The sequence below is a fragment of the Vulpes vulpes genome, chromosome 15 (genome assembly GCF_048418805.1).
Source record: "Vulpes vulpes isolate BD-2025 chromosome 15, VulVul3, whole genome shotgun sequence".
Taxonomy (NCBI): domain Eukaryota; kingdom Metazoa; phylum Chordata; class Mammalia; order Carnivora; family Canidae; genus Vulpes; species Vulpes vulpes.
The window spans coordinates 36,606,986-36,622,376 of record NC_132794.1 but is presented as its reverse complement, the minus strand read 5'-3'; the positions used below and the strand labels follow the sequence as shown (position 1 = coordinate 36,622,376).

The 15,391-nt window shown below is 40.7% G+C and overlaps 1 protein-coding gene across 4 annotated transcripts in view; it reads right to left on the bottom strand.

The window, feature by feature from the left end:
• Positions 1–13,393, bottom strand: part of CADM2 (cell adhesion molecule 2) — a 1,056,396-nt gene extending 1,043,003 nt beyond the window's left edge. The window contains exon 1 of one of the 4 annotated variants that reach the window (XM_072738161.1): positions 12,677–13,393. In XM_072738161.1, the coding sequence (XP_072594262.1) occupies positions 12,677–12,737 (61 nt within the window). In that variant the 5' untranslated portion in view covers positions 12,738–13,393. The remainder of the gene's footprint in view (positions 1–12,676) is intronic. The other 3 variants (XM_072738162.1, XM_072738159.1, XM_072738160.1) reach the window with 3 other exon arrangements.
• Positions 13,394–15,391: the final 1,998 nt, after the last annotated feature.

The following is a 15,391-nucleotide window of genomic DNA, read 5'->3' as shown; positions in this document are numbered from 1 at the left end:
CTGGGGTCATGATTTCAGGGTTGTGAGATCAAGACACCATCGGGCTAGCGCTGGAGATGGAGCCTACTTAAGATTTCCTCTCTCCCTCTCCCTCCCCCTCACACAAAAAGAAGAAAGCAAAAGAAAGTAACTCGCCCAAGGTCTCTAAAATAGTGGCATGGTGTAGATGAGAACTGAGGCCTTTTCATTCCTACCATTATGTCTTGCTGCTGCAGGGCACTTCCAAAATTCAGAGTTTGAGTTATTCCAGTGATATCTCTTCGCTGTACAGAATATAGAACCTACCACCACGAGGCCAGAGTCTTTACTGTGCCTCCACGCTAGCAGTAGTTTGGCATGGCTGCTGCTTATGTTCTCCTGAAGGATCAGGGCTGTGATTCATGCCTCCTCCCCTGTCACAAGTTACTCTCATTTTCTGTTTAGTCCCCCAAGATGATATGAAAGTTTTCGGAGGAAATATCTCTAACACCTGATCAAGTTTACTATTGGCTTGTGATAAGACCATCATTAAATGATAAAAAGACTGTCTTCCCAACTTGTCCACACCCATCCATCAAAGTTGTGGTATTACAAAATACACTTTCAGGCTGTCCTGTCCTTCAAGGATAATCTGTTCTGCTTTGTTGGTCGTCTGTACTTGTATAGACAATAAAATTCGGTAAAGCGAAGTGAAGATTTAAAGTAAATCTGACCTTACTGAACTCTATTAGATCTCTAAAAAACTATGAACTTATCACTGTATCAATACCTTCATCTTAGCTATTCCACGGAAGTGAAAGGATAGGGAGGATTGAAGTTTCAAAATACCCTTAGTCTTACCTCACCCATAGCATTTTTATGTTTAAAGAAAAAAATGCAGGCCAATGGGCATGAAACTATCATATGTAAATTTTACTTGGCCTTTTAAAGATATGTTTTTTATATTAAAACTAGATATATAACTTTATATATTAAAAATATATAATTTTTACTGAACACACTTCATTTTCATGCTAGTTAGCATCAGGTCTTTCCATAAAGACATTGTTCAGTATTCTTTTGAAGAATATAACGGATATTGTTTTTAATTTGGTGACTCTGGACAAAAACTTTGGCCTGAAATGCTTTCCTTCTATCAAATTAAAAATTCACTTTCTGAGGGTCATTATGACTAAAACTGTTGAGAAATAAACAGGTATAACTCTTCCTCACATTTCCAGTGTTTCAGATATTAAGTGGTTACACATTAAAAAATTATGTCACTTCTAAAAATGGATTTACAAGAATATTCTCTGTATAATAAAAATTCAGTAACATATTATAATATTTTTTTCACCATAACAGGGAAACAGTCAACAAAAACTGCTTCTGAAGCTACCTTCCTGTTTATTCCCTAAGCTCTGTAAAGTCAGTCAGTAAGGGCCGAACCGAAGCCACATTAGAAGGTTATTCTGCAGCTGTTGCATCACATTGACAGTCACAGTTTAACATAAAGAAGATTCTAAGTACAGCAGCTATGGGTGAATATAATTCTTAATATCAACTCCATAAAGTGGTAACAACATTTAATAAATTGAACTAGTTTAATCTGCTTGGGATATTTATTTACTGAATGTGCATTTCTACACAACGATGATAGAGTGATTTCAGCACCTTCCGTCAGGTAAATCTTAAGTTAGCCTAGTCAATAATACCTTTTCAGATGCCCAAAGTCATGAAACAGTTAAAAATCCAAAAGATATCAAGAAATTGATTTTCTAAATTTGAAGAAAAACCCTATGACTTTAAAGAAAAGCTATATTTCACTGGGACTTTTAAGAAAAAGCATTCTTAAAACACTTTATGTGGCATTAAAATCACTACGAATTGTAGAAAGTCTTTTTTCCCTTGGTGTTCAGCTCCCAGTAACTATATTTAAATTCTCTTCAAAAAGCAGTTAATATTCCCATCCTACCACCCACGGTCTTTCAAAATGCTAAAAGGGAAATAAATCAAATTCAACCACAGCAAACATGTGTCTTCAATTGCAGAAGTATGACTAAGTATCAAGAAAAACCCCACAATATTTAGGATTTTCTTTAAAAGGCCTTTCAAATAAAATGGATGTAATCTTCCCAAGTCAAATTAAGTGAAATGCACCCTGAATCCATACTTCAGAGACGATTCCCAGAACATCTACTCCACAGCTTTGGCAATAACAAAAGCAGGTCAGTCCCCACTGATAATCTGGCAGATCAAGGTCAGTTTGTAATTCCTCTTTGTTCATACATTTATCCGGAAATACTGGCTACTCTAAGTAGAACAGTAAGATGATTTGGTTTCATGTTTACCTAAAGCCATCATCAGGAATATTTGGAGGGCTACAGATAGAAATCTTTAATAAGTAAAAAAAAAAAAAAAAAAAAAGACAAGGGGTTATGATGCCCGGAGAAATCAGGGAGATTCAAAGCTATGAGATGAATGTTTTCAGTGCAAATTCGAATTGCTTGCAATAATTGAAAGCAATGGTCTCATATTTTTGTGAAGTATGTCATTATTCAGAATTGTTTGTGTTTCTTGGTAGCCATTTTTTTGTACTCTCTCTGTACCTTAAATACGAATAAACATTCATTGCAAATATTTATTCTATTCAGAATAGTGTATTGGCACTTTGGCAGTTATAACATAAATACTTAAATATTATTTGGATCCAATTAAAGAGATGTGTCAGGATTAAATGGATTGGAAGAGAACTAATCAATCAGTAGAATGAAAACATTAAAAAAAAAAAAAAAAAAGACACAGACCAGACCTTAGATTAAGCACTTGAAATAAAATGAAGAATAAGACCCTGTACTTTATGGGTTTATAATCCAGTAAAACAAACAGACAGATAAATACCAAACATTCAAAATACTATAATAAAAATACACAAAAGGGTTATATAGATCATAGCATAGACAAAATAAAATGTTTCAAATATCAAGGGCAGATGGCATTCTTTTGTCTACTTAAACACATCAGATGTTGGTCAAAATTTTTCTTAATAAAAAACTCCAGTGAGTTACTGGAGACCAGTATTTTTTTAAACTATCATTAATAATAATGTGGCTTCAAATTTGCAGTTGTAAAATAACAAAACAAAAATTGGTTAAAATTGTTAGTATATATAAAAGTTAGTATATACAATATGCTTTTTATTGCAGTAGTCATAAATAAAAGAAAAAAGTGTACTTACAAATCAAACTCAAGTTTTCTGATGATATGATACATAGGCCAATGCAAGTCAAAAGGTACAATTAAGATAAGTATGCCCTCAAACTCGTGCAATGCAGGAAAATATCCTCCATATAAGTGGTGACATGTACTAAATGAGCCAATTCTTATAACCATCCCTCCACAAATGAAGTCCTTATTTAAAAAACATCTGTCTTTCTTTCTCTTTCTCTCCTCTTCCTCTGTTGGGTTCAATGTCCCTATATAGTTTCACAGTTGTCCAAATTGCATCCAAAACAAAAATCGAAAAAAATCATGTCTCAGATTTGACAGTGCACTGACATTTGGCAGCCCATGCAGTGGCAGGCAATTAATACTATCTAAAAATCTATAGCCTCAAATAAGAACCAGCGTAACTTCAAGATCCTACCACAGCAAATGTGTTAATGGACTAGTTATGGAATAGAGTATTGATTTAGGAACAATTTTTGATTCTTGTTTTGAGAGAGTGAAAGGAACAATCCCTATTCAAGATAAGGGATACACATTTTCACTCATTATTTTATTTCATTCCCAGGCCAAAGAACTATTTAGAAATAACAGATACTGTATTATGTATCACAATGGTGAATTTCACTCTGCCTTGGCAGGGTAACTAGTCAGTGTAGAATGTAACTGCTTGCTATACTGGAGTCATGGATATATAATTGCCTTCAGAAACATCCTTCTCTGAATACCACCTACACATTAATACATGACAGTGAACTTACAGCCAGACCCCTGTTCTATCCCACATGATCCTTGAAAAGGCTTTGAAATGAGGCCACGTGCATAATTAAGGCACACTGAATTACACAGTACATGTAACAAACTAGAGTATTATGAATCCTTAGGGGAACCTCATAGAACTAATACATTTTCTAAAGAAAGCTGCACATGGGTAAAGAGAGCCCAAAATGCTAATTAGATCCTCTCAGTGAAAGCTATAGAAAAGTTGATTCTTGAATCCTGAAGTTGGGCACAGAATGGAACATTTGTATACAGAAACACTGAAGGGGGGGGGAAGAATTTGACATAAAAGCCCCTCAATAGATGATTTACACAATTCATGAGAAAATAAATAATACAAAATAAACAAAATAACAGTGGGAGAATGTCAACCCTCCTGAAAGGGTTAAGTATGAGAACCGATTTCGTATTAGAAAGGGATTATGTAACAACAGAGGGAAATACTCACCCTAGCATATGCTAATTTAGTCAGCTTTGCCAGGCGTTTCTGTGTGTGTTTGGCTGGCTGACTCACATTCCTTGCCTCTCCTTTTTGCCATTTTATTATGAAAGTAAGGAGTTTGAACTCTCACAAAACGCAATAATAGCAATAACAAAAACAAGTAAAAGCACATTATATGAGTTTTATCCTTGCTAAAACATTGGGGTATGCATTGTGGAGGTCAAAAGGAAAATCACCCAAACTGTACGTATTCAGCACATAGGCTTTAGCAAATCTCCCTTTCTTGAACCACTCTTCATTCCTCATTAATTACTTTTAATAGGTCTTTTCAGGTTAGGAGCATGGTTGGGACTGGGAGGATATTATATTCCTGGACAGTGCAAAGGAAGCTGAGTTACTATGTTACTCAGACTTCAAAATAGAAAATAGAGAGCAATAAAGGAGTGACAATTAGACAAGCTTATTGTATATTTTTTGTTTGCTTTTTAATACAAATATTCTAACCATCTCTCTTTTCAACCTAAATCTACTACTTAAGATTGGAAAGTAGGGGGCATATAAGGTATGAGAATGAATGGAAGATATGTAGGTGTCATGGGCATTTTCCCCCAGAGGGGATAGAGGACAAGCTAATGTAAAATATGAATTCATTAAGAGAGTAAAAATATATTCTACACACTATAAATTTGAGTTTGGATGTTTAAGTAAACCTTAAGGGAGTCACTTGCATTTTGAAAGGCAAACACTTTTAACAAAGAAGCCAAAAATATTTCTCTATAAGAACAAATTGTTTTTTATAAATCATACTGAATCAATATAACAGCTATACACTTAACAGTTGGCAGCACATCCTTGTCAGGAAAGGTGCTTTCTTGCTCTATTCCCAAAGATGACTTTAGATAAACAATGAGTGCACCGTTACTGTAAATAAGCCATCATCAAAAACATAAAATTGTTAGGGGATCAATTTGACCAATAAAAACTGTTGCTTTTTAATGTGAAGTGATTTGCACTACTTGATCATACTTAGCTCTAAGATTTTTTATTTCTCAAAGCAAATGATTCCTTATTTTTATTTTCTAATCTCTAATGACCTCTGCATCTAGCCCCCAGAATAACTGTTTATGACTAAATTGGAGCTTCCCGTTCAGCATTCAAGTGGCTGAAAGATAATTTAAAGATTCAAGTAAAAACTATTTGCTGACTTAGAGTTATATCAAATGTTGAATAATGACTGTCTTAATATTTACTTCAAAGACCTCTAAAATAGAATGTAAATAATTAGTAGCCAGCCCTCTCTAAGGCAGATCCCTTTACAACTTCAGCCCTGTGTCTATTCATGTAGTGGAAGGGTCTCATTACTTAGTTTCATAAGCACAAAAGAAGATTCAGAATAGATGCTCAGCTCTATCACAAATTCAGAAATTGTATATCTTGCTTGTGTGTTTTTAAGGGGAAATGCTAATCATTGTTAAAGCCTAAGAAAATTTATTCAAAAATATACTTTTTAACCCTCATAAAAAGGGTAAGAGAAAATAACTGAGTGCAAAGAAAACAAACTCTTGCCTTTTCCTCACATCACATCCCATCCCTGACAGCTCCCAAATTATAAAGGTACCTTTCAGTTCTAAAAAATAACTGTGTACTTTAAACTTGTATATATGTGTATGGAGAGAGTAAATGATTGAGGGATATTTCCTTTTCCAACAATTACATCTCTGATTTTGACATTAATATTTAACTGATACCTAATTAAGCAGAATATTTATTTTTATAATTTTTAAACATACTACATACTTCTAAAATGATAACTATTTCATATCTGTTTAAAGAAACCTACTGAGCACATTAACAGAACCAACTGGGCTCATTTCTTAAGTAAAGATCAATATGCATAGTATGTGCAATTATTTTGTTCTCTAGCAAATGGAATAAAAATAAACAAAGCTACATTAGTTTCTGTTATCTGAAATGGTTCCCTTATAGGCTGCCTGTAACAATTGGTCCAGAACTATTACTTTTATTAAGCGACCTATTTATTGCTTTTGCCTGTGATAAATAATACCTTTCAGAGAGGAAATTTCTCTACTGATTTGATGTTAACAGAAATCCCACTTCACAATACTTAACTGCAGGAATACACATTGAACAGTTAATGTCTATTTCTTTTAAAACCACTATATTCTCATAATACAAGAGATGCTATAATAACAATAATAATAAGCAATAAAACCTCACAACAACAACAAAGGACTGACTCCTTACTCACTAAAAGAAGAGGATTTAACAATATTTCCTAGCCCAATATTTATAAGGTCCAATACATGTAAACAACTGCATAGAAATCCTATTTTTAACTTTGCTATTTGTCTTCATGAAACTGGCCTGTGTCTCTGATAGTTTGCAAGAAAATAAAGTATTCACCACGTATCTGGTGAGAACACTGATAATTTTATTAGATTTATTTACTACATTAATCTCCAAACAAAATACCCACTCATTCTTTCTTATGCTTTGTCTTCAGCTCACATGATTAGAAATACTCTCTGGGTTATTTCTGGTTATAAAAAAACTGAAGGATGGTTCATGTCTACCACAAGCTCTGAAAAGACTTCCCATGTCGCTCATGCCACATGACTGCTTTCCTGTGTGTTCGCCTGCCGCTGCAGAGCACATTAGGCCTGAGATGCCATTTGCATCATCACACAGCAGGGGGCTTCAGCTGCCACAAGCTCTAGGTTAATCCTCACCCACCTCTTTACAAGAGGAATTTGCAGAAGATGCCTTTCTTTGATACTACAGAACTGCACTCCAAAAACGCTTGACATTTTCAAATAAAATGTTGGCAATGAACTTGTCTTTTTAAATATTTTTAGGTTAAATCAGTAAATTATAATCATGCCCTTCCATTTTTCATGAAATGAATTGGTGATCTGATCTAAATGCAGAATACTGGGGATTTTTAATCAAGGAAAAAATTTAAAAATGGGGAGGAAAGTGCCATGGCAAGAACAACTGATCAGATTGTATTCATTTAAAAATGCATATCAACAGCCATTGCTATCTAGTTTTCTACAGGAAAACTGTTTGCTAAACCAATACAGCCTACAAAATGTTTAACTCTTGTGGCATCACTTAACAAAGTTTAAGTGCTGACATATTATGAAGAGATGCAGCTACTTAATTCCATTAGGACATACCTATTCATGCCAACACTATTTATTATGTACCTACTAAATTGAGAATAAGAAGATTGCACAGATAACAAAGGCTCAGGGCTTGCCCTCAGGAAGCTTAAGTTTAGTAGTCATTGGGCACTAGAGCTGTTCTAGGAGGATCAAAAAACCAATACCTGCCAATTCCACAAAGAACTCTAACTTCAGCTTTTGAGTTTGGCTTCCTTAGTTTGTGATTTCTCACCACTTCCTCAGCCTACTCAGCCAGCTGTTACACATTGGGTGGTTTTGCCAAGGTTGTTAAACGAGCCTATTAAAATGAGGACGCCTTCTCAATAAATCTCGTGGAACGCACATCAGTGTTATCAAATAAAACATCAATAGGATAGGTCTATTTATATTATTAATGTACCCCAAATCCTTCATAATAAATAAACCTTACTTGTCTCAATCATCTGATACCCCATAGATTTCTCATTTTAAAAAGAAAATTAATATTATTTGATATTGATTTTACGTCACTTTAAAATGCATGGCTCACATTTCTTCCAGCATTTTTGTACTTCCATTTGCTCCTTATGTAATTCAAGTAATTTTTTTCATTAAAAAAATGGCATCTCACTATTTCAATGTGGGGCAAATAGTTCTCAAGTATCTGATCTTCCAGGGGAGAAAGCAGAAAGAGGCCTCTCAATCAATGCTTACTTTGGTCATGTTATGCTCCCACAGTTCTAATAGTTGTAGAAATGGTGAAGACAATGAAGTAAGTTTCCATATCTTGATAGAAAATCTGCCCAGAGACTCCCCATATTTGCAGGGAGATTTTCCTAATTACTAAGTGTCTGGGGTTTGACCACTTAAATCATAGTCTTTGGCTCTTATGTACAGATTCTACTCTTTAAAGTTTCAGTTGTTAATCAAGAAAGGGAGGAATACGGTTCTTGCATTCAACATAAGAAATGAGCTCAACAAGACTAAGGCTATTACAAATAGAAGGAAATGAATGGGAGAGAGAGGCTTTTAAGAAGCATTAAGTTATCAGTATTTTATTAAGTGTATGTAGGTGTATTTTGTACTTTATAATATACTTTCTAAAAATGTAAGGGGAAGTTTATGTTCAGTGTATTCACTGAGGCAAGTACTATGCATGTCCAATTGACCTTCAATTTGAAAGTCTTTCTAAAATAACAGATCATTTATCAAAATATCTCATGGAAAATAAAACAAGACAAAACCAAACACTAAAATCCCAGTATTTGTGTTGGATATGTTTTTCTGTAAGACTAACTCTAAAAAGGAAACAAAGTTCTCAACAAAATCTCTATGTATGTCTATTTTCTGGTTATATTTTGTCCTTTCTTCTTTGCCCTTTCTAGGACCGTTTTCTTGTGCTAAACAAGACAGTCTCCATCTTTGCAGTGCCCCCTCAGGCATGGAAAGGGGACACAGCTTCAGCCAGGGTTAGCAATTGAACTGGATCTGCTCTGTAACCAAGAGAGGTTTTAGTTACAGGTGGCAAGCTTTTGCATGCCTCCTTCTAAAGAAATTCATTTCTCTAAACTGTTCTGTACCCTCATTCCAGATTTTTCCCCTGCCTATGATGGAGGAAAATAAGAAAGGATGCCCCATAAACTAACACAGAAGCAAATTTTGTTATCTAAGTAGTCTATACATTCCGAGTTGTGCTTTGGTCAGAAACATATTTATTTCCTTCTAATGATTCATTTTCATTTCCTAAGAATCCACTGAAGACAAAATGGTAGATTTTTAGAATAGTATTATTTTTTTTAACTTATTTTACCATTGACTTGATTCTCACCACTGGTTCATTAACTTTACATATTAACAAGCCAAAAGGTTGATTTTGCTTCCCAGAAAGAGTAAAATATTGGTGACAATGTAAAACACAGAGAAGATACGTTCAAATGAGTCTTCTTGTCTAAAATAAGGCATAGCGCAAGAAAGGAGATAATAATAGAGATGCTAAATTAATTGATCAGTATTACTTAAGTCACAGAACACCACCATAGTTCCGATAAAGCTAAAAATAAGAAGCTGTAGACTGCCTATAGCATTTGCCTAGTCATAACTACCAGCAGGCAGAACAGACTCCCTCTAGCCAAAATCAGTTAGTTGCTCACTAGTTCCGCCGCCACCCTTCTTTCTCTGCACATGGAAAGGAAAGACCTGCTAAGTATTTAATCTGTGTCCAGGAAATAAAGCTTTTCATTTTACAACCTAACCAAGTCCTAATAAAAGTGTAGGATGGTGGGAGAAACATAAACCTCAACCCTGAAGCAATGTTTTTGGCCAAGAGTAAAACAAGGAAGGCATGAGCAATTTGTTTGAGCAGGAACTGACAATATCAACAAAGTGCGATGTGTCTGTGGAGCAGTGTTTGATCAATGTGAGGCAGCCATAAACATGAGACGACAATCCAATGGTGCTTTGCACCCCCTCCCCGCTCTAGTTTTTTTTTTTTTTTCCTTTTAAATCCTCTTCTCTCCTTTGGTGTATTAACATGGCCTGATCTAAGATGCTCATAAGTACACAGACCCTGTTGGGCTGGTGCTTTCTCCCTGGTTGCTGTAGAGGACGCTTATTTATTTATATATTTGGACCTGATGCTGGTGCTGCTGTGGGTTGCAGTGGTGCATTTTCTCTGGCATGCCCACACCCCTTCCACCACCACCTCTAATCTGCTGTGAAAAGCAGCACTTTTTAAATAATTGGTTTACGTACTTAATAAAAGAGACCCGTGTTCTTAATAAAAGAGAATGCAGCTGATGGAATCTCTCCGGGTAGAGAGAGAGTAAATCCTCCTCCAGGCTGAGAGAATGAGACACCAGCAGACAGTTATTTTGCAGTGCAGTGAATAGACAATTCATGGGAAATGTTGAAGGCAGAGGAGGCGACCCCCAAGTGCAGTCCTTTGCCCACATGCTCTATAATAAATAATCTCACACCAGCCCAGCAGTGTGTGCAATGACGTGCCGGGGCCAGCACGCACAGATTGGCAGGGAAAACACATCCAGCGGTGTCGAATTTTCATCGCAATCACCAAATTAACTGATTTCCCCACATCACACTCCCACTACCCGGCGTAGAGCGCGCGCGCACGCCCGTGCACGCGCACGCGCACACACACACGCAGATCTGAGAAATGCAAGTTACTGAGAGGTGAAATAGGGTATCTAGGAACACGTTTCAGCATGGATTAGAGACCTAAGTGGTGTGTCAGCCTCCCGGGGTACTTGTGAGAGGGTGGGAGTGCGAACGGTGGGAAATGGGACGAGGCAGCGTAAGCAGGGAGAAGGCTGCCGGCTGTCTCGGGGATGCTGGCACATGACATATCTGGAATTTACATTTAACATAAAACACAAAAAAGATGGTAAGAAATACCTCCGCAAGGTCAGTTAGTTAATTCAGAAAAATTCTGTCCACTCTGTTTTCCTTCACATCATAAATATGCATAAATAAAATCCATCCCAGTCCATATCCTGGAGGATAGGAGGCAGGATGCATTCCAAGAACTTGCTGAAAGATGGTTCATTGACCTCATTTAAATCCTCCAAAGGCCAATTGGGTTTTGCACGCCTGCGGTCTACTTGTGTCTTACTTCCAGATTCCTTTTACCAAGGGACAAATAAATTTGATCAACTTATCCTTCCCACAACTACAGAAATGACGACAGAGGGGTTAGAGGTGGGCAAAGATTTAGCAAGAAATCAAGAGTCACCTAGCTTTGAAAATCCTATAGTCCATCGTTTCCCATCCATCCTTCCTGTATCTCACTCAAGCCGCATCCCTATATGACTCCTCTCTTAAAAGCAACAATTTTCCGCCCGCCTGCCCGGCCCCCCCAGCCCTGGCCTTCCGCCCCCGCCTCACCACCCAAAGTGTGCTCTCCCCACCACTCCTACTCCGTACATGGCCATTCATTTCATAACCAGCGTCGTCCTCCCATTCCACAGGGCCCCCTCCTCCTCCTGCAAGAGAGAGGATCTGAGGAAAAGTGCACCCCAGTTCCCCAGCCGCTCTGCATCCAAACCCAGTGATTTGCATAATAACAGCGTTTTGTGCGGTTCCCCCCACCGCGGTCGCAGGGGTTCGTACATTTCACGTGAAAGGACAATATTAATTACGAAAAGAAGCGGCAGAGAGCAGAGCGAATAGAGAGGTCGGGAATCCGAGCGGAAATCCCTTAGCAGTAAAGTAACTGCTTAGGTGCATAGATTTATTTGCTTAAAGAAAAAAAGAAAAAAAGAAAAAGAAAAGAAAGGAAAACCACACAGGCTGATTAATTTTAAAAAACAGGCTTGTTGATAAAGTAGCTTTGAGTCTTTTAATTTTTCCCTTCCTCTTTCCCTTTTTTATTTCTTGATTCATTCTTTCTCTCTTTACCCCCTTTTTCTTTTTCTTTTCTTTCTTCCTTTCTCTCGCTCTCTCTTTTAAATCCCAGACAGTCTCCTCTCCCTTCCGAGGTGAATGACACGTCTCACAACACATCTGCCCCCCGGGGATGTTATTGCAATGCACACGGTGCTGCCGCTGCTGCTGTTCTCGCCGGCTCGGTAGCTCGCTCCCAGGCTCTCACTCACTTTTTAAAGATACACGGATATGGTGGTGGTGGGAAGAGGAGAAAAGAGGAAGGCGACCCGAAAAGGGGGAGGTTAGAGCGATGACAAGGATGGAGAGGGTCGGTCAGGAGCGTGATGTGGGAGGTGGCCGGTGGGGGTGGCTGGGAGGGTGTGATGTTCAGAGAAGGCACAAGTTGCCAGCCAAAAGGCGTGGGAGGGGTGGGGGTGCTGCTGGCGGGGACTGAGTGAGGGATGGAGGCAGCTCAGGTGAATGAAAAGGCGGAAGGTGCCGCGCACGGGGCTGCCTGCTGGGAGCGCAAGGCTGAGCCAGCGTCGGAGACCCGAGGGGCTGGAGCCAACTGCCGCTGCCCCTGCCGCACCGGGGAGTGGGGGGAGGGGGTGCACATCGCCGGGGACGAGGGGACTGGAAGGGGCAGAGTGGAAATGCGGGGTGGAGTGGGGATGATGGGGAATGGGCGTGAAGTTGATGCTCCCCGCGGCGGGGCGGGGATTACCTTGTAGCAGGAGCCCGCAGACGCTGTAGAAGCGGAGGACGGCGCTGCGTTTCCAAATCATGGTCCCTTCTCTAAGGGCTGGGAAGGAACGAGGGGGCGAGAAGATGCTGGTGACGGGGGCCCCAGAGCGCAGGGGCCGCCGGCGTCCTCCTGGCGCCCGCTGGACCCTCGGTCCCCGCTGCGGTGCTCGAACCCTCGGACCCGGATTGGAGGCAGCAGAAGCGGCAGCTGCGAAGCACCCGCAGAACGGGGTTGCGGTGGGCGAAAGAGTTTCTCCTGCCGCTGCTGGTGCAGCCGCGACAGCCCGTCAGGCAGGCACCGGGTCGGAGCTCGCCTTCCCCTCGCTCGCACCGCAAGTCCCAGAGCCCGCCGGGGCTGCCCGAGCAGGTGGTGCAGGGACCCGGGGTGTTGGAGAAGGTGCAGGCGAGGGCTGCAGGGTGGGCAGGTCACGGAAGGGGGGGGGCAGAGGGGGCGCAGGCAAGCAGCAGCCGCCGCTCGCGCTCGGGGTGTCTCGGGGTCCTGGGAGGGGAGGCGGCAGCGGTGGAAGCGGCGCTGGCGCTGGCGGCGGCGGCGGCGGCTCCCGGATGCTCGAGCTGCAGCAGCAGCAGAGGCACCCGCGGCGGCGGCGGCGGCGGCGGCGGCGGCGGCGGAGGCGGCGGCGGCGGCGGCGGCGGCGGCGGCGGCGGCGGCGGCGGCGGCAGCGGTGGCGGCAGCTCTACCGAGCACCAGACACAAGGGCAAGCTCAGCGCGGCGGAGGCCCCGCCCCCACCCTGGCCAGGGACAGACACCGCCCCCCGGCCAATGGGAGCGCACCCGCCTCCCGGGCCTGGCCAATGAGAGGAGGGGGTGGGTGGAGACAAGCGCCGGGAAAAACAAACAGGCTTCTCAAGGACCCTTCGGGCAGGGAGCCCCCGAGCCCCCGTCCACACCCCTCCCACGGTCTCACCTCCTTGGACACGTCTCGCCCCGACTTCACAGGGGAGACCCTCGCCCGCCTTGACCGCGCCTCGCCCTCAGGAACGGTTCAGCCAATCGCCACCGCGAGGGGGCGGGGTTAGCCACGTCCCCGGCAGGTTCTGGAATCCGTGGGGCCTGGGCCAGGTCCTGGGTGCGAAGTTCCTGTGCGCATTCGGACTCCGAGAGCAGATGGTGGCTGCACCTGCCCACGCACCAGCTGCAGCACATTCTCGAACGCTCTCAGCAGCAAAAGGGAAAGATGGCAGGGGGCGTGGGGGAGGCTAAGTATAGGGAGCGGCACACCTACCTGCCTGCAGGGACTTGGGTGGCAGAGGAGGAGAAGTGAGGGGTGCAGGAGATAGATGAAGTTGTTGTTTTTCAGGATTTTGACACAGTCTAGGTATAAATATCAGTAGAGCCCAGTGAGTGACAATATTGGTCAGTACTGCGATCTGGCGTACTCAGTCCAAATCCCATAGCTGTCACTTCTTGCTGCATAACGTTTGATGATTTTAATGAATGTTTAAATGGAAGCCTCCTCAAATGCAAAGCGTAGATAGTAATAGTACTTAGCTTTTAGAGTTGTAAGGATTAGTGAGGATACAAATATGTCAGTTCAGGGTCAAGCAATGTGTAAGTGCTTTATAAATGGTGGCTCTAGCTGTTTAGTGGGATTTTTCTAATTCAGGATTGGAGGAAATCTTAGGTGATCCTCTATAAAGGCTTTAATAATAGCTTTAAGGGAGAAAAAAACATAAATGTACTTTCTTCAGGAACTCATCCAAAAGTGGCCGTGGAAAGGAACTTAGAAATCTGGGGGAAAAAAAACACCTCTATAAATCAGCATCCAGAAAAGTATCCTTTAGAAGATAAGCTATAAATGAGCAGGACACAAATAAATCAGAAGTTGTGTTTCCAAATGAGTTTAATTCCCAGGCTTTTCCCTATGACCAGTTTTTAATTGAACCAAATTAGCAGATGATGGACTAGTTCAGTAGTGTTATATCAGTCACACCATAAATAAAGTCTGCTTTGTTTGAGAGACTGCATAATAGAAACCTGCAAGCAACAAGACAGAGGGAAAGATGAGAGGCACAATCAATATTGATGCCCTTCGCTCTTTCCCATTTGTTGCTTACTTTGCCACAACCTTTTACAAATTCAACCCTTGCCTTTTAACTAATGACCCATTCATTTCTCTGTCCACCTTTCTCCCCAGGTTCTCAAAATTAAGAAGGAAAATGTCCATAATAAAACTGCAAGTGGACTCTAGAAGAAAGAGGTTGTGTGAATACTCTTATTATTGTAAGAGATAGTTGCCTACTGTGAGTTTTAGCTGTTAGGAAAGTCAGTAAGTCCAAGGATACTGCTATCATTTAAACTATTGTGAGCATCAAAAGGTGAAACTCTAATCATTATTGACTCATGCTTAGGTTTTGTGTCAGGAAGAATATTAAAAAAATGGAAATGCCAAAAAAGTTAGGATTTCTTTATTGAGATGGTAGTCAGAGTTCCTATGGTCTAGTACATGTCCTACTGCTAGCTGTACCACCTTGGGCATGTAGTTAACTTTCCTGACCCTCAATTTCTTCAATCGCAATATGCAGGAGATGCATTTGGTGACTTCTACAGTCTTAGTGAGACAAACAAACAAAATTCAATACTCCTAAGATTGCTATATTCAAGAAAATGCCCAACCAAACATGAATGAGTATCTATCTCAGAATTTGTTATTAATACTCACAAGCAATTTGTGG